General features: G+C 36.7%; 1 protein-coding gene across 1 annotated transcript in view; it reads left to right on the top strand.

Annotated features, from left to right (window-relative positions):
• The first annotated feature begins 113 nt into the window (after positions 1-113).
• LOC107716908 (alkyldihydroxyacetonephosphate synthase, peroxisomal-like) overlaps positions 114-20,632 on the top strand; it is a 46,934-nt gene continuing 26,415 nt past the window's right edge. The window contains exons 1-9 of the mRNA XM_016523526.1: positions 114-436; positions 9,452-9,541; positions 11,922-12,012; positions 12,112-12,232; positions 13,296-13,370; positions 14,502-14,573; positions 16,740-16,819; positions 18,700-18,734; positions 19,425-19,539. Coding sequence (XP_016379012.1) covers positions 270-436; positions 9,452-9,541; positions 11,922-12,012; positions 12,112-12,232; positions 13,296-13,370; positions 14,502-14,573; positions 16,740-16,819; positions 18,700-18,734; positions 19,425-19,539 — 846 coding nt within the window. The 5' untranslated portion in view covers positions 114-269. The remainder of the gene's footprint in view (positions 437-9,451; positions 9,542-11,921; positions 12,013-12,111; positions 12,233-13,295; positions 13,371-14,501; positions 14,574-16,739; positions 16,820-18,699; positions 18,735-19,424; positions 19,540-20,632) is intronic.

Below are 20,632 nucleotides of genomic sequence, written 5' to 3'. Positions count from 1 at the left end.
CATATATATATATATATATTTATTTTTTATTATTATTTTTTTTTTTCTGGTATTATTAGAGATAAGATACTGAAAAAGTGGTATCTACTAACAAAAAATAAACAGCATGGTTTAGGATTTATTTGAAGGGAAATCCTCTGTATTCCAGTCAGTAATAGCGCACCGGAGCGGAGCGCGCGGGGAGGGAGGCGGAGCGCGGTGCATGACGGGACGTGGGTGTGATCTCCATCAGCCGCCCGCTGACCTCTGACAGCAAACACGGAAGCAGCATGGCGTCAAACAGCAGCAGCAGCACCGCACAGCAGAGACTCAGGATCATAGCCGGACATTTGCAGAAACGGCCAGAAGATGAAAACGCGAGCGTCGCTGCGCAGGAGTGCAAAGCCGAGGCGCCCCGGTCCGAGCCGAGCAGCGCGACACCGGTACCGAGGAGGAGGTATGTGCGAGTCAGCTTGTGTGCTGAGAGACCCGGCTCTTCACCCAGACTCACAAATAAACACGGCGTTGCGATTAAACAGCAGTCGCGTTAAGCAGTAAAGCAGTAAAGCAGCAGAAGCGGGCGATACATTGTATCAGTTTGTGCGCTCTAGAGCTGGATCTAAACAAAGTGTCCATTCATCCCGGTGGCGCGCGACAGCTACACACTGATGGACACTTCACATCTTGTTTTCTCTTGACACAGAGCATTGTGCTTATTGCAGCAGTTCAGCGAGCAAACCAGTGCTGAAGACGGCGCGTGTCTGCTGCTGGTTCCTCCAGTGCACATTACAAACGCGCATCAGCCCTTAAAGCTATAGGTCACCCAAAAAATAATGTCTGTCGTCATCTACTCAGCCCCAAGTTAACGAGATTGAAGAACCAGGGCAAATGTTCAGTTAATAGCTTAAATTTGGGTCTGTCCCTCACAGCAGGCTGTCAGCAGATTGGAAACATGTCACAGAAGTCATGTGGAGCGAGACATATGGTGCTATATAAAATATGTTCCATCTATAGAAACTGGTTTTGTTTAAAAAGCTTTAGCTTTAATAAAGGTGACAGTCTTTTAATTTGGGTCCTCTGAAAGTCTCCAGAGGCTCTTTTGGAGAATATATATAGAGCTTGGTGACCTTAACTCTTGAATAATCTGCTAATAATAATTAATGATTGTGGAAGGCGTTGACTGGCAGGCTGAGTTTCGGGGCCTTCTGTCTATAAAGATTGAAAACCCCATTGATTCTGATTCCTCTGTTTTCAGACATGTGCTTTCACTGGACGTGATGGTGCTTCTGTAATCGGAAAGGGCATTGGTTATTTCTGTCTGTCTATAGAGTCGACAGCACTAGACTGAGGCTCTTCACTGCATCACTGGGGTGTTTATTACACACTTATGGTCAATAATCTCCATGCTACTTGCTTTTCTTTGTTGACAGCTGGTATCACTTTACTCTTATAATTTAGTGGATAGATTATTGGTCATGCAGTCTATTGTTATGAACGTTAGCTAATATGAGGTGATCTCCCCACAAGTTGTATTTTGTATGTCAAAAGTTAGTATGGCAGGGCTGTGCTCTGATTGGATGAGGGCTGTGGTGGCCTGACTTTGTATTTGCTAAGAGTGAAAATGTACTTCCTTCATGTGGGATGACGGCACTGTGCTGCCATCTAGTGCTGGACATTGAACAACCTTTAACCTACCAAGCCCCAGTGGAAAGATTTTAGTATTTAGATTTTTCAAATGATTAAGATATTATTTTTTTTTGTCATATCCTGTTTCTCCGAATGAACTTCTCAGTATGAACCCACACTTGCGGTCTTTGCACTTGACCACTTGCATGACATATTTCCTGTTTTTGGCCCAAATGGGTATGAAGACCACAAAGGCCTGTCCAAATACCCACACTTGCAGTCTTGGTCACTTGAGCGCATGCACGCAGCAGGAAGTAAGTGCGCAAGACTGTCCCAGGTCTTAAAAACACCAAAGCGCAGTGCCCTTAATGCACACTAAATCCACACTTTCTCATATATAACGCTCTGGGAGTGGTATTCGAGGCTAAGTGTATCCCATCATGCATCGTGTTCTGGAAATAAATTGTGAGACTTTTTGAGACATTTCAGAACAATACAGGAACTATTTTATCCGATAGTAGTGTATATCCAGTGTGGTGCATTGATAAGATACTGCTGGAGTTTCTGTATGTGTTAAATGTTTGATGTCAAAGAGAAATGGTAGATGTAAAGGTTGTTGAACTGCCAATAGTCATTGGCAACATTTGCTTTTCAGCATTATCTCATCTTGCCAGGCATTATACTGAAGGGGTTTAAAACATTTCCTCTTGATAGTGTGCGCCAGATGAACAAAACTGCTCAAAAATGAATCACTCATCAAGAATTGTTGGTCTTTGGCCATTGGTTTTTACCTGTCGGGTCAATTTTTTTTTAAATTGGCTTGTTTTGTTAGCTGGATAAGTTTCCTGATATCATGAGAAAAACATACTGTAAATACCTTACAAGGTGGTGATTTTGTATGAATTTGTATAATGCGATTCATGTGGTAATGTACGATTTTTAGAAAAAAAAGCATGAAGATGACCAGCGTTTGTGCATGGGGCGCAAGCAGATCTTCCAAAAACATATGATAGAGACTGGACGAATTCATACAAATTAGCCACCAGTTGCCATAATGTAAAATAAATACCAATTGCCATGAGACTGTATTTGTCGCCTTGGACTTACACAGACACCTAGTGGTGTGGATGTGTAAACATGGTCAAAGAACATAAAGTAAATTGTGGCCACGTAAGCAATATTTAGCAAAAATGTTTCCCATTGCCTTGTAGACGTAGTGACAAAGAAAGCCACTTTCAAACCAAGCAATGTTTCTGCTAGTTAAGGTGGTGAAGTTGCAAGGCTGACTTGAACATGAGCGAAATCTGTATTGGGGACGTTTTTGGCCTTACGTGAGACTCCTGTGTTGGGGAAAGTTATTTTTAGTAATGCATTACAGTGTTACGTTACTCAATAAAAAAGTAACTAATTGCATTACCTGGTTACTTTTTATGGAATGTAATGCATTACATTTACTTTTGCATTACTCTTTGTCACCTGAGCTGGGCTTGCTTATTTATTATTAATCGATGGTCCTTCGCAGAGATTGGTCACTATTTCTTTTTGATGTGATTTAGTTTGCAATTACATGTTTGACTATACCTGACCGAAACGTTGTAAATAAACTTTTTTGATACTTTTTTTGCAAAGTTTGGCAGTGTGCAGGATTTGTTTTGTTTTTCAATAACAAAAAACCCAAAAGTTATATTTTTGGCAACTGTAAAGGCCCTTTCACACAAAAAGGGAAATGAATAAGCCTCGGGCTGAAGGAAGTGCCTCTGCACCTCACTCTCAATTCCTCTGAACACGGGGATGGGAGAGGAGTCAGTGAATGGGAAAACAAAGTAACTTGCATTACTTATTTAAAAAAGTAACACAGAGGCCTATTTTCTTGTAAAATGTAAAAGTAATGATTTACTTTACTAGTTACTAGGGTTGCAAAGGGGTGAAATTTGTTTTGGTAAGTTTTTGGAAACTTTCCAAAAATCCCTGGAATATTCCAAAAAATCCTGGAAAGTTTCCAAAATTTCTGGAATGTTTCCGAAATGTAACCCTACTAGTTACTTGAAAAAAGTAATCTGATTACGTAACTTGCATTACTTGTAATGCGTTACCCTCAACACTGCTCCTGAACGTGTGGGTTCCTGTTGAAATCTCTTGATTTTGCCTCAAAAATTTGCAGAGAAATGGCAAATTGACCACATCTTTAAGTTGTTTAAAATGCTTTGAGGTTAGGCCTAAACTGTGCACCTTTAAATAAGTTAAATGGATAGTTCTCCAAAAAAAAAAAAAAAAAAATCTTAATTTACTGATCCTCAAATATGTTTTTTTAAATTTATTTATTATTTAAATAAAATGCAATGTAAGTCAGTGGCTACCGTCAACTGTTTTATGGTACAAATATTCTTACCAACATTCTTCAAAATATCAGAATAGCAATTTTGTGTTCAGCAGAAGAAAGCAACTCATGATATAGGTGAGTAGAAGACAGAATTTGATGGTAGGAATAGTCTGCCTTGTGTTTTAGTTTACAATGCTTAAAAAAATCCATAAAGTATTTTCCTGTGCGATTTATGCTGGACATAGCGTAATATAGCATAAACACTGCTCTTTGCTGTTGAGAAGTCCTCATGAACGGCTGTGCGTTTGATGAGTGCTTTAGGGTTTGACTCTGTCTGTTTCTCAGAAGATTCCTGTCTCTGATCACCCGCTCGCGTGTTTCTGCAATCTGACAGTGTGTGTGTTTTGAGTCGAGTCCCACAGCAGGCGCAGCGCTCCAGAGATCACAGCTGCACTGAAGCCTGGAGGGATCATCGTGCGCTTTAGTTGGCTTGATAAGCAAATCATTGATCAGCAATCATCACACTTATCGTTACTCATGTGTAGAAGTTTGAGAAACGAGAAGAGAAGTGTGCTGTTATTTTTCTGAGTGATTGCCCGTGCTTAAAGACCACAAACCAGTTGACGGTTCAAGTTAAGATAATATCCTCACAACCAGAGCTGGGTAGATTCCTTACAAATCGTAATCTGTTACTGATTCCAAATTACATGACAAAAATTGTAGTTAGTAACGTAATCCATTACATTACACATTTTAGGTAATATAATCGGAGTACTTTTAGATTACTTTTGAAATATCCCATTTCTCACATTGATTTAAATAGGATACCAATTTTGTACCATATTAAGAGTAAGAAAATATATTCCACTCATTGTTATCAACAATATGAAGTGCATTAAACATTATATTACATCAAGTTTTCCCAAACTGGGTTTGTGAAGGACCTGCACGGGGTTTATGAGTTTAATAAAAAGCTAAATTAATTAATTAAATCATACATTTTTTTTAATTATTGTGTAAATAATATGTAATCATGTAGGCTAATCCATAAAAAAAGTAACCGTAGTCTGATTACAAATATTTTAAAATGTAATTTAATCTAATTACAAGTACTTAATTTTTGGAATCGGATTACGCCATCCAGATTACATGTAATCAGTTACTTCCCAGCTCTGCTCACAACTATAAATAAGGGTTTTCGTAACTTAAGGAGAGTGTGATGTGGAAGAAACATTATAAACTGTTCATTTAAGGTTATTACTTCATCAGCACTGATTAGAGGTAAACTAAGACTTTTCTATACATAGTGTAAGCAGTTTAACATAGCATTATTTCTGTTTATTTTATGTTATAGGCAGATTTTATATATTTTTGAAAAAAGTCTTGTAAAGAATGCTTGTAAAGGTTGCGTTTATTTGATGAGAAATACGGTAAAACAGTAATATTGTGAAATATAAGTTTTAAATTGAAAAATTGATCGGTGAAATGTTATGCTTGTTAAAACTTGTCAAGCATAAGAAAACAAACTTCAAAATTTCAAAACTCAAATTGTCATATACATAGTGTAAGCAGTTTAACATAGCATTATTTCTGTTTATTTTATGTTATAGGCAGATTTTATATATTTTTGAAAGAAGTCTTGTAAAGAATGCTTGTAAAGGTTGCATTTATTTGATGAGAAATACAGTAAAACAGTAATATTGTGAAATATAAGTTTTAAATTGACAAATTGATCGGTGAAATGTTATGCTTGTTAAAACTTGTCAAGCATAAGAAAACAAACTTCAAAATTTCAAAATTCAAATTGTCACTTTTAAAATCATTTTTAATGAAAGTTCAATATTAAAAAAAATTAATGGATACAGAAAATTATCCTTTTATTTTATTTTATTTTATTTTTTTGTTTTATTTTATTTTATTTTCAAACCAAAACATTTTCTCATGGCATAATTTTGTTAAACAGTTTTGCACTCAATTAACCCTTCTCAAAAACCCGCCCTCCTTAGTTACTGTTGCTTTGTCCAGCAAGCCATGCCGCGCTCACATTACACACCATGTTCTCACAGTAAAAAATACATCGCAGAGCAAAGAGGAAACTGACAACACGCCGACAGACAAGACCGAGCAGGGGGCCGTTTCAATAAGGAGGTTCAACCAACTCTGGGTTAAAACGTGAACTCTGAGTTGACTTACTCTGTGAGATGGGGAACTGTGAGTTTTCGGTTTCAGAACAGCTGAATTGAGTTAGTTCAATCGACTCTGAGTAGGTTGACTCCTATTTAAGCGTTTGCTCCAATCATATGAAAAGCCATGATCAATGGAGCTCCGATATTACGATTCACCATGGCAACAGCACCCGACAAAAAGACTTCTGCATACGTCAGAGTCAATACACGTTTAATTCTTATCACTGTTATAATATCACAGGTGAAAACTGGCAGAACAGTAGGTTATTGAACTAATAGGCTATTAATTTTCATGGTATCCCACGGGCAACAAAATATTTAATAATAATTTAAGTGCATTTTTCTTATTTTACAAACGATCTGCCAATAGGGTAAGAAAAATACGGCAGCGGCTATTTACACTAAGTGGAATTAGCATACTTTCTTAGCGATAGATCCTATTTACAGTAGGCTAAGTGCAAATAGCTCTAGATGCTATTTACACTATAGTGAAAATAGTGATATATTCTATTTACCATGTGAAAGTAGCAGTTCTTTGCAATAAGTGTAAATAATAATTAGATGCCATTTATACTTTATACTGGCAGATACATACTATTTGCACCTCAGTATTGTGAGTGTAAATGATTATATTTATTACAATTATAAATACTTCTATCATTATTAAACACTCGTTAGGCACTTCCACTTTTAGAACATTTTCTTAATTTTTATTGAAAATAAATTCGAATGTGATATGTGATGGGAAAAGTGAGAAGAGCCGGACTCGAACCCGGTCAATCGTGTCACAAGCTGGTTCTCCGCGCCCAACGCGTTACTGCTTACACTACTGAAGCCGTTATTCACGCACGTCGTATTTAACCTTGTGTGACATTGGAGGTCGGGGCTACTGTAAATCTGCACTTAGTAATAGACACTCCGAATAATCTTGTTTTCCATTTGCATTAAGATTATTTTTATTACCACACTGGCAGATAATTTTACTTAAGTAAAATGCACTTAATTTAGATCCCCGCTGCAAGCAAGACTAAATATCTTATATAATTTTCTTATATAGAAAATCCATCTTGATTTAAGAATTTTTTATTTGTGCTTGAAATAAGAAAAAAATACTTGGTAAGAAAAATCATTTTTGCAGCGTGCATGAATGATTGAAGTATTTAAACATCGCTTGCGTTTTAAAAAGGGGGAGTAGACCGTAAGAAACTCTGGGTTTACCGAAGAAAACCTGCTCCTGACCAGGTTAGGTTCACAGAGTAAGTTACCTCTCTTTCAGAAACGGGCTCGACTTACTCTGCTTTCTCGGGTTTGACATACCTCCCATTCTGAAACAGAAAACCCAGAGTTTCCCTCATTTCAGGGTTAACATACTCTGAGTTTTCACATAACCTCCTTTCTGAAACGGGCCCCAGGTTACTTTATGCATGAAACAAACTCAGCTCTCAAATTTTGACTTTTTAAAAAAAAAGAAATTCTAACAATAAATACCGTTTTTTGGCTCTATAAGTGTTGTGACGGATTGCTGTAGCGCCTCAGTTCAAGCGGCACGTGAACTGATCGTCTACTTAATAAAGCAGAAATAAACATGAATGAACATCAGAACGCATTTTATTTCAACTGTGGAAGTTAATCTACTCTCCTGTCTGATATGCTTGCCGGACAAGATGGCGTTATGATTGGTCAGATTGCCTGTCAATCAAGCTCTTTGTGAAGGGTCAACAGCTTATTGTTGTTAGTAGTAGTATTATTGTTGTTGTTGCTGTTTTGTTGTTATCATTGTTATTATTTAGAAATGTTGTAAAAGAAATTGTCTATACAGAATCAGATTCTTTTGCAAAAAGTACATCACTTAATATAATATAAATAAATATATAAATATATATATTATTTTATTTATTTATTTATTTTAGTACATTGTTCACTACCTCGTGGTGTGTGCTAGATGAGCAAAGCTGCTCAAAAATGTGACACATCAAGAAAGATCACATATTTTCTTTGGTTTTTGACCTGTTGGGTCTAAAGATAAGTTTTTCGGCAGCTTGTGTGAAGATGTATATAATCAGCTTGATCTCATGAGAAAATATATAGAAATATGTATACAAAATAAATATTTAGTATGAATTCGTACAATGTTGATCCATATTGGAAATGTAAAATGTTTTTTTTAAAGCATGAAGGTCCCCTAACTACAACCTTTAAACATAATACATTTAAACTTGAAAAACACTTAATAGCAGGTTTTTGTATTGTGAAGTTTCGTGCACTTTCATGCAGTGCCTCAAACAGATCAAGATAGCAGGTAATTTGCTGTAACTGCTGTTGACTCTTTCAAAACCTCTCTTATCTGAAGGTCTGTCCGTCTTGTCTCAGCAGAAGTGAATGGTGTGACCTTCAGGACTTCCATAGTAACTCATGAGTGCCTGTTATCATATGTGACCCTGGAGCACAAAACCAGTCTTAAGTCGCTGGGGTATTTCCCTTTCAAGGGAACTTCGAACTGCGTCCTCTAGGGGTCGCTATGGGGGGAACGCCTCGTCGTGACCCGTGTCTGAAGCATACATTGAAAAAACACCAACAACACGTTGGCCGGCGACAGCCCATGACGTCACTACCGGTGCGACTATTAGTATAAATAGGCGCCCGGGAGAACATGTCATTCTCTTCTTCGTCTTCACTGACTGTTTTGTTTGAAGCGTGCATTTGAACATGGTAAGAGCGATCTCTATCCTATTATTATGGCGAGCACTAGCAGAGTGTTTAGAGGGTGTGTGCATCCGTTTCGTCGCTATTTGACACCTGATGACACACACGATCTCTGCGTTTTGTGTTTGGGCGAGGAGCATGCACGCGACGTCCTTGAGGGGGCGATTTGTGTGCATTGTGAGCGTTTTTCGATGAAAAAGCTCCGCTCTCGTTTGTCTCTTTTTTCGAGGAAAGAGGGGCAACCATCTGCTCCCCACGGTTCAGGACCCGCCGCTGCTGAGGCACGGAGGAGAATGAGCTCATGGTGTTTGCAGGTGGACCTGGCTGATGAGTTTTGGGAGGGGCTTTCCTTCTCGCGCTCATACATCAATGGAAAGCTTATTTATTCAGCTTTCAGACGATGTATAAATCTCAATTTAAAAAAATTGACCCTTATGACTGGTTTTGTGGTCCATGGTCACAAATAGACCTTTTAATATAAGGACTGGAGCGGTTTATATCTGCAGGTCACTATAATGGCCACTAAAATTGAATATTATATTTGTAGACGCAAAGATGAAGGTGTAGATCATTGAATTTTCTTTGCTATTGGCTGTTGTAAAATGGTATGTAAACTCTATCTCTCTCTGTCTCTCAGACAGGAGATCATGAAGTGGAATGGCTGGGGTTACAGTGACTCGAGGTTCCTCTTCACTAAAAAGGGTCAAGCAGAGTTCACAGGGAAACGGTGAGTATGAGGCACCAAACAAACACCATTTAGACTCAGAATAGACTTATAGACTCCGATATACTGTATTTACTGCACTAATTCGAGGGGAAATCTGTGGATTTAAACATGATATACAGATTGACTCCCTTTTGCAGCCAGCCTCTAGCGGCCAGTTGATGAATTACAGTTTAAGTCACTTCCTTGTTGGCTTCACCAGAGCGAGCGGGAGGTTGCCGCTTGGTCGAGCCGCGCTGCGCCGCTCGCTTCCGGTGTAGACACGATGTAAGTTAATGTCGCTTTCTGATGCTGCGTTTGAATTTTCATGCCACATTATTTGAAATTAGCGCGGGACAAACATTTTTCCGTGGGCCGCCTATTGAGGAACCCTGCCGTATAGTGAAAGTCGTTGTTTTGGACCCCACTGGCTTTTATTTGTATGGACAACAGCATTCCTTTAAATATTATTTCCACTTGTCGTGGACAAAGATGGAAAGAAGATATTACAAATTTGTCAGGATAAGATGGCTGAAAAGTGTTCAAAATATTGAACAAGTGTATAAGATGTACCCTTTTTGCCTTATAGAGCTTGTAAATGGTTATATATTTTTGACCATTTACATATTATAAAACCATTAACCATATATTATACATTTATAGTCAAGTTAATTTTTAAAGATTTTGTTAATTAAGTTTAACAATAATTTCTACAGTTCATTTTGTATGAAGTACACTGTATTTGTACATTTGTCTACACTGGCACTCAAAAGTTTGGGCTCAGTAAGATTTGTAATGTTTTTTTTTAAAGAAGTTTCTTCTGCTCATCAAGGCTGTATCTATTTGATCAAAAGTACAGAAAAAAACTGTAAATTTGTGAAATATTAATGCAATTTAAAATAACTGATTTCCATTTGAATATACTTAAAAATATAATTTATTCCTGTGATGCAAAGCTGAATTTTCAGCATCATTACTCCAGTCTTCAGTGTCACATGATCCTCCAGAAATCATTGTAATATGCTGATTTATTATCAATGTTGGAAACAGTTGTGCTGCTTAATATTTTTTGGGACCTGTGATACTTGTGTCAGGATTCTTTGATAAATAAACAGTTTTTATTCAAAATATAAATTTTATGTTACAATATACACTACTAATCAAAAGTTTGGGGTCAGTAAATTTTTTCTTTCTTTTTTCTTTTTTTTTCTAAAGAAATTCTACAGTTCGGTCAAAACATACAGTACTCTTCTCAAGTGCATGAATGTAAATGCTTCTAGCTATGCAAGGACAATTTTGGGCATTGTAGTGTTTTGAAACGTGTCATTGTGCTTTCTAAACATCTGCATAGAGGACACTAGCATAAACAGCCTCTCACACAGAGCGTGGCACTCATAACACTGGCCCGGATGGAGAAGTTTCCCTAAGCACCGTCTCAAGGACCTACAGACACACACAGTCACACAATGTGTCCTTTTCTGTGTAGTCATACAGACACAGTGGCGCTGTTTAATCTAACACATGCCCAGATGATATGCTGTTGCTTCAGTATTTCATCGTAACACATACAAGGCATGTCATAATATATATATATATGTGTGTGTGTGTGTGTGTGTGTGTGTAAATAGAAATATGTGACCCTGGAGCACAAAACCAGTCAAGTCGCTGGGGTATATTTGTAGCAATAGCTTTTTTTGCACCCTCAGATTCCAGATTTTCAACTAGTTGTATCTCGGCCAAATATTGTCCGATCCTAACAAACCATACATCAATGGAAAGCTATTTATTCAGCTTTCAGATGATGTATAAATCTCAATTTCGAAAAATTGACCCGTAGGACTGGTTTTGTGGTCCATGGTCACATATATATTAAGATTTGGTAGGAACTGCCAGCTCCTCTGTGTGGAGGACTAGAGGTGCACGTGATGTAGTTTTTCGTGGTTCAGTGTGGTGTGCTCATGCCATCTAGTGTCTGGAATCTGCACTGCTGCATCTCAACACCAGGGGCCAGCTGCATAAACACCTTAAGACTGTGTCTGAAGAACTAGCAGTTGCCAAGGGGTAATCAGTCTTACGTCTCCAATACAAAGAAGACCAATCTGCCTTTTCATAAAAGTTCTGACCAGTCTTGAGGAAAACTAACTTTTTAAGACTTGTCTAAACAGTTTATGCAACCGGCCCCTGGCAGGACTCATCTGACAGTATTGGGTCAGAGAGTGAGAGTCGTTCATTAGAAAGATTTAATCGATTAAATGAGTCATTAATTGTATACAATTGAGTTGAATTAAGAACCAAAAATCTACATGTTTTACAGGAATCTTTACATGGCAATGCAAATGTAGTTTGCTGTGTTGACTGTAATGAAACCGCTTGACTGGATGGGTGTGTGTTTCGGTGGTTTCAGGTATCGGTTGAGTGGGCTGATTTTGCCAAGTCTGAAGGACTGGTTTGAGGGCACGTTTGGCGCCAATTTACAGCACAGATCTCCTGCGACAGTAAGTCAAGTGTGATATATCGGACCTGCTGTATATCAGACTCTTGTGTGTGTGTGTGTGTGTGTGTGTGTAATATGGTGTGTGTGTGTCTTCCTCCAGCCCAGTCTGAATTTAAGTGCAGTTGCTCCTCCTAACCTGAACCAGCCCTTCGTCGAGGATCTGAAAGCTGCGGGTCTGGTCGTGTCACATGACCCAGAGGACCGGGTTTTCCGAGCTCATGGTACAGAACTGACATCTTTGTGTTTGGCAGAAAGTTTTCAAAAAATTTTTTGGTTTCATTTATTCATGTTTTACTTCATATTTCACCTGTGGGAAATTTGTTTCATAAAGAAATGCAACCTTATTTTAATAAATAATTTTTCCATTGAATATGACAATGCAAAAATTATAATGGTCCTAAAATAGGTTTTCTTTTAGCAGGTTATGTTTTTATTTTCTTTTGATTAAGGGGTGAAATATGTTATTTTTTTTAAATTACAGAGTTTACTTTTAAAAGAGTTTGCTAAAAAAATAAAAAGATAAACCCGTTTTTATTTTGATTTGGTCAAAACACTTTACTCTTTAGTTTATATATGAAAATAAGTCATTTAATTCATTATTCCTCATACACTACAGTTCAAAAGTTTGGGGTCAGTAAGAATTTATTTATTTTTTTTATGTTTTTGAAAGAAGTCTCCTATATTCACCAAGGCTACTTTTATTTATCAAAAATACAGTAAAATAGAAAAGTTATTTTAAATTGCAATTTTATTTGTATTTCAATGTATTTTGAAATGTCATCTATTATCAGTGACACAAAGCTGAGTTTTCAGCATGACTACTTTGATACTCAAGAAGCATTTCTTATTATTAATCACTGTTGAAACCCATTGCGCTGCTTCATATTTTTGTGGAAACCACGGTTTTTTTTTTAATAGGATTCTTTGATAAATAGAAAGTTCAAAGGAACAGAAGTTATTTGAAACCGAAATGATGAAATGTCTTTACTGTCACTTTTGATCAAGTTAATTAATCCTAAAAGTAATAATTTCTTAAAAAAATAAATCCTACTCGCCCAAAACTTATAAATGGTGATATGTTTATTAAGAGGTTACAGTATTACTTGAAATCGTATTGGGTACCTCAAGTTAATAAATTGGACCATAGGTGTTCATATTACAAAAAAGATCGGGAACTCCCTTTTTTCCGTTTATTTGGGTGCTATTTATTGTCTAGTACTTTACTAGTATGAACGAGCTGGATTTGGATGTCTTTCTGAAAGCTTTTTTTCTTGTCGTCCTCAGGTCACTGCCTGCATGAGGTCTTTGCCCTTCGCGAGGGGAGGATAGGACGGGTGCCCGACATGGTGGTTTGGCCGAGTGAGTGACTGCAAAGGGTTAAGCATCAGTGGCTGAGTGCTGATTCATATTCATGAGGAACCGCTTTAATTAGAGGGAAAGAGGGCGTTTGCCGTCCAGTGATACTCTAGCTGCTCTCTGATTGGTGGAGTCCTGACGGCACCCATTTCACTCTCTCTGATTGATGGCTGAGCTTTGATTAGAAGAGTACCCAAGCGGCCAGCAAAGCATCTGCCTCCGCGTTATACGCCTCCTTTACCTCAGCGGTTCTCCAATCATACAGGACTCACCCTCAGTAGATTATCCTGTAACTATCACAGTCGCCCCTCACACACACGAGAAATGCTTGTTTTTTATGATCTCAATGAAATGTGAATTTGAAATTGATTTGAAATCATGTTCCAGTTTACATTATTTCCAGCCGAATACTCTCTTTCACTAAGAAATGTGACGGTTTGTAAACAATAAGGTACAGTTTTGAGCTTAGATTCACTGTCACTGTGTGTTATTGTGTGGGATGTTTAGTGGGCAGTCAGATGTGCTCCAGTGGGTCAGTGCTAGATATTGATCCACTTATCTGGAGGTAAACGGGATTGAGGTGTTTTTTTTTTCCCTTACAGAACAAAAATGTTCTGCAGTTGTACAGAACTGTTCAAAAGTTTGGAACAGTAAACACATTATAATGTTCCAGAAGATTTCTGCTTCTTTTGAACTTTCTACTCACTAAAGAATCCTGAAAAAAAGTATCATGGTGTCTGCAAAAATATGAAGCAGCACAACTGTTTTTCGACACTGATAATAATAAGAAATGTTTGAGATGCAATCAGCATATTAAACTGATTTCTGAAGGATCGTGTAACTCTGAAGACTGGAGTAATGATGCTGAAAATTCAGCTTTGATCACAGGAACAAATTACAGTTTAAAATAGAAAACAGTTATTTTAAATTACAATAATATTTCACAATATTACTGTTTTTACTTCTTTTATTTCTAAATAAAAATAAATGCAGTCTTGGTGAGCATAAGAGACCTTTCAAAAACATTAAAGTCTCAAACCGTATTCTAGGCGTAAGAGATGTTTTGTTAATAGTGATATGAAAGTGGTTTGAATAAGTTGAGTGGATTATAATGGTCTTTTCATTTGTGTTCAGGCTGTCACAGTGATGTGGAGAAGATTGTGGAGCTGGCCTGCAAACACAACGTCTGCTTGATACCATATGGAGGCAAGTACCTGCATAAATAAAACGCATCTAATGCTGATGATCGGAATTATCATTTTAAATATTGTTTATATATAAAACGAGATGAAAAACTGCCACTTTAGCTGTTGCATGTCATTTAACTGTTATAGCTTTAGTTTTTGCTTCTTTGCACTTTCCTGCTGTTTTATTCACTTTCCCCTAATTCTGAACACACTCCAAATAAAAATAACACAAATTAAATGACAAAAAGAACATTGTTTTCTGTAGATTACATTTACACCAAAAAATAAGCTGCACAACTGTTTTCAGAGTTGATGATAATCAATTTCTTGAGCAGCAAATCAGCATATTAGAATGATTTCTGGAGGATCGTGTGACACTGAAGACTGGAGTAATGATGTTCAAAATTCAGCTTTGATCACAGGAATGCAGTTTCAAAATATATTAGGATAGAAAATGGTTATTTTGCATTTTAACAATGTCTACTGTTTTGTTGAGCAAACACATGCAGTCTTGGAGAAATCTTACCAATAAAAATAAATAAAAAATTTACCAATCAAACATTGTGATGTTACACAGTCATGCCAATAAAGCTAATTTGAATTGAATTAAATTGAATTGTATTATATCTAGTGCTGTCAAACGATTAATCACGATTAATCGCATCCCAAATAAAAGTTTTTGTTTACATAATATATGTGTGTGTACTGTGTATATTTATTATGTATATATTAATACTCACACATACAGTATGTTTTGAAAATATTTACATGTATATATTTATATAATTTATATTATATATAAATACATTTAATACACCAATATTACATATTTTTCTTAAATGTATACATGCATGTGTGTGTATTTATATATACATAATAAATATACAAAGCACACACACATATGTGACCCTGGAGCACAAAACCAGTCTTAAGTCGCTGGGGGTTATTTGTAGCAATAGCCAACAATACATTGCACGAGTCAAAATTATCGATTTTTCTTTTATGATTTTTCTTAAAATCATTAGGATATTAAGTAAAGGTCATGTTCCATGAAGATATTTTGTAAATTTCCTACCGTAAATATATTAAAACTTAACTTTTGATTAGTAATATGCATTGCTAAGAACTTCATTTGGACAACTTTAAAGGTGATTTTCTCAATATGGATTTTGCATAAAAACACCTAAAGGCCTCTCAGACTCTGAGAAACAAGAGTCTCTGGTTTGATGAACCTCAGTTCCAAGCATCATGTTTGAAGGAAACCAGGCACTGCTCATCACCTGAAGAGTACCACCCCAAAAGTAAAGTGTGGCAGTAGCAGCCTCATGCTGAGGGGCTGTTTTTCAGCGGCAGGGACCGAGCGACTCATCAGAGTAGAAGATAAGCTCAGTGCAGCAAAATATAGAGACAGCCTTAATGAAAACCCAGTCCAGAGCATTCAGAACCTCAGACTGGGCAGAAGGTTCATCTTCCAACAGGACAGTGACCCTAAGCATTTTCAACTAGTTGTATCTCGGCCAAATATTGTCCGATCCTAACAAACCATACATCAATGGAAAGCATATTTATTCAGCTTTAAGATGATGTATAAATCTCAATTTCGAGAAATTGACCCCTATGACTGGTTTTGTGGTCCAGGGTCACAAATATTATGTAAACAACAACTTTTATTTTGGATGCGATTAACAGCGATTAATCGTTTGACGGCACTAATTTTATCTAATAATTTTTTATTAAGTATTCAGAACATGAACCTAAATACTTTAAATGTATGTGAAGAGGTGAGGAGAATAATGGCAGATAATTGCCAAATGATGATGATCAAAGCTTGTCGCATCAAACAAAAAAGACTTGAGATTGTAAAGGTGCTTCAGCTAAATATTGTTATATACTTATGCAATGTACTTATTTCAGTTTTTTTTTTTAATATATATTTACGAAGTTGTGACAATTCTGTTTTTGCTTTGTCAGTATGGTGTATGGAGTGTAGATTGATGTGGAAAAAAAGTAATTTAAAGCAGTTTAACAAGGCAGCAACATAACAAAATGTGAAAAAAATGAATGGGGTATGAATACTTTCGCAAGGCACTGTACAATTGTAATTTATAAATAATACAATTCAATTACAATTTATTTATTTACTTTATATTTTATTAAAGTTTTACTCTGTCTCTCCATCGATCAGGTGGGACGAGCGTGTCCAGTGCTCTAGAATGCCCTCGTGAGGAGACTCGCTCCATTGTCTCTTTGGACACATCTCAGATGGTGAGTGTTTACATGCATGCATGCAGGCAGTACCTCCGTATACGCAGAGTACGCAGGGTGCCGAGAAAAGAAAAAGAAAAAAAGATGACGCCTGTGCATCACTTTCAGGTAGCCTACGTTCATAATCCTGTGAAACTTTTTTTAGCTGTTGACGTTATTAACGTGTTTTAATGTTGGTAATAATTTAACCACCAACGCATCTAATAATCTCTCTGAGTTTCCATGTTACCTTACGAAAATTAGCCATGGTTTTACTACGAAGTGTGTGTGTGTGTGTGTGTGTGTGTGTGTGTGTGTGTGTGTGTGTGTGTATTTATGGTGCATATATTAAATGGCCATGCCTACAGAGCTTTCTGTACTTCTCTTCTTTACTTTACCCTCTCCTGCACTTTCTCTCTCGTTTTCCCCTCTCCACATACTTCATCTGCTGCTCTGACCTTGGCTGGCCTGTTTTAGGGCTCGCGGGGCCACGCACATGAAAGGCAGCGAGTCATAAGCGCGGTTGTTTTATGAGCACAGTGGCGTGATTGATAGCACTGTTAAAATACATAATGTAATACAAAATAAACAATTTATGTACTTTACATATGATTACAAATGCCTGCAAAGGTTATTTAATATTGACCAAACATTTAGGCTAATTCAAATATCCACTTAATCTTTAATTTTTGGCCACATTTTTGCGATAGAAATGCTACAGCCTCTATATAATTTCTTCAACAAAAACACGTGGACATCACAACCCTTACAAAAATTAACCGTGGTTTTATCATAGTAAAACTGCTTAGTTTTCTTTTACGTGATTTCTGAATGCTTGAGACTATAAAATCAATCAGACAACTGTATTAATAAAATCATAGCCTGTCTAGAGCTACAGTGTCTTGCAAAAATATTCATACCCCTTCATTTTTTTCACATTTTGTTACGTTTCTGCCTTATGCTAAACTGCTTTAAATTACTTTTTTCCCCATATCAATCTACACTCCATACACCATAATGGTAAAGCAAAAAACATCTTTTAACATCTTTGCAAATTTATTAAAAATAAACAACTTAAATGATTCCATTGCATAAGTAATCATACCCTTATCTGGGAAGCCATATAGATAGCTGTCTAGAGCTACAATTGTAATTTGTAAATAATATAATTACTATTTATTTATTTTCTTTTATATTTTATTAAAGTTCTGTTTTGGCCCCTATAGTAGTTTTTTTTTTTTTTACATCCATAATATTTGGGGGAGGTGGCACAATAATACAATTCTGCTTAGGGCACCCATTTGGCCAGCAGCAGCCCTGCATGCAGGTGTGACATACTGACACTCATTTAGCACCCGTGTGTGTGTGTGTGTGTGTATTTATGGTGCATATATTAAATGGCCATGCCTACAGAGCTTTCTGTACTTCTCTTCTTTACTTTACCCTCTTATGCACTTTCTCTCTCGTTTTCCCCTCACACACACACACACAGTGACCTCTCTCTGTCCTGACTCGCTAAGCTGAGATATGTGGGCTGAGTTTAGCGGCAGTGAATCAGTTTGACATGTGGTTTGAGGGAGACCTGCGAACACACTCACAATGTCAACACTACTGCACTTTAACCAAAATCTCTCTCCCTCTCTCGTTCTAGTCTATTCCAGTCATTATAATTTGCCTTTATACCTACTGTATTGTAGGATCTGTTGCAGTGTATCTCACATTTTACTGTGTTTTTTTTTTTTCATTTTGTATATTTGTTTTGTCTTTGATAGAAAATAACATTTTACAAAATCAGAGTTTAAGCTGGATTTATATCGTTTGAACGCTAGGGATAATTCTCCCAAAAATTTAAATTCTGTATGCACATACACAATGTTGCTTTTTTGTTGTTTTTTTTGTAGTCCAATATTCATCTTAAGGATGTCTTTATTATGAGGTTGATTTAGAGTCATGTTAAATCAGATTTACTTCTTGGAGGATTTTCATGTAAGGTATGTTCTCATGATGAAACACAGGGCTCTCAGAACATCTTTAAAAGTTGATGTATTCTTCTTGACTTATATATATATATATATATATATATATATATATAGGACCACAGCCTGCGGTCCCCACGAGGGAAAAAATGGTTAAAAATAGTAAATTATGTTTATCTGTGTGTGTAACTATGCAAACAGGTTTTCTGTAAGGGGTAGGTTTAGGGTTAGGGGATAAAAAATATGGTTTGGTCAGTATAAAAGTAATAGAAGTCTATGGAAAGTCCCCACAATTCACAAAAACAAACGTGTGTGTGTGTGCCAGCATTTATTTTAATGCTGAAGGGTAAAAAACAGGCCGTTTGCTTGTGCCATCCTGTCTGTACACCGACACACACAGAGCAGATGGTCCCATCAAACTAATGTCGAAAAATGGCACTGGTGCCGCTGGTCTGGTGTGGTATTTGTGTGTGTGTGTGAGATGCATTACAATCAGTCCATCACTTGTGTGTGTGTGTGTTTTGAGGGATGCAGGACAGATGGTGGAACATTAAAGTGTGTTTGTATTTCTTGGGGGTTTGTTTAATAGAGTCACCTGGAGTGTGTGTTTTATCTGAGACTGATCAATAAGACCATCGGCTCTCTCGCAGGTGTACGGCTGTCACGCTCACACTCCATATCGTGAGTCTGACCGCAGGATCTGAAACGCTCCATAAGGCTTCAACTCCACTGTGTTTATCCAGAAACACATTTCCTGTGAGGCTGGTGTGTTTTATTGATAGTAGTGTGATTAGAATTATATCATCCAGCTCCTGGATTCTGATTGGTCAGTACTGTGATCCATCTGTGCTGGAATTCGTGATATTGTAACAATTATGATGTTCAACATCTGTTCACCATCTCTGTGTACTATATCCAGGTGTGCTTTTTTTTTCATATATAAATTTTGTTGCCCAAAGCAAGATTCAGATTTAATTTATGGTGAAATTTGTTTTTGTGTTTCAAAAAGAATGTGACACAACCGGTTTGTGCTAGTATTAGACCAATCTCTGGATCTCCAAGAATTTCAACAGAAATCAATACCGTTCAAAAGTTTGGGATTGGTATAATTTAAAAAAATTTTTTTCAAAGAAGTAAAGACAGATTTGTGAAACCTCTTTCAAAAAATAAAAATAAAATAAATAATAAAATCTTACTGCCCCCAAACTTATGAAGCACCAACTAGAGATACCCTAGTAAAACTAACATCTGTTGACATGTTGCTCGAGACTTACTGATAAAAAAATTCTAATGAATCTTTATTTGGAGTATTACTTGTGCACAATGCACATTTCCTAATATTAAGCCTAAAATGTGTTTTAATGTCACTATTGATGAGGAATAATATCGGTCTTTAAATGCAAGATATATACCTGAAGTATACTTGCAATAGTTCCACTTTAGCACAATCAAATATACTTCAGTATATCTTTAGTTGGACTTCAGCACTACTTCTGCACAATTAAATTACATTAAGTACAAAATTAGTTGTTCCAATTTAGCAGACTTTAAGTATATCAGTTTAGTATACCAAAAAAAAGTACAATTGTAGGGTATTTTTATTAACCACATACATATGTTAAAGGGGTCATATGACATTGCTAAAAAGAACATTATTTGGTGTATTTGGTGTAATGAAATGTGTTTATGCGGTTTAAGGTTAAAAAACACATTATTTTCCACATAATGTACATTATTGTTTCTCCTCTATGCCCCGCCTTTCTGAAACGCGTCGATTTTTGTTCTGAAAGCTCATTGTTCTGAAAAGCGAGGTGTGCTGTGATTGGCCAGCTATCCAATGCGTTGTGATTGGCCGAAT

The sequence above is a fragment of the Sinocyclocheilus rhinocerous genome, unplaced genomic scaffold, assembly GCF_001515625.1.
Source record: "Sinocyclocheilus rhinocerous isolate Xijiao unplaced genomic scaffold, SAMN03320098_v1.1 scaffold1171, whole genome shotgun sequence".
In the NCBI taxonomy this organism is placed as follows: Eukaryota; Metazoa; Chordata; class Actinopteri; order Cypriniformes; family Cyprinidae; genus Sinocyclocheilus; species Sinocyclocheilus rhinocerous.
The sequence above is the reverse complement of the archived record's forward strand: the minus strand, read 5'-3'. Positions and strand labels throughout refer to the sequence as shown.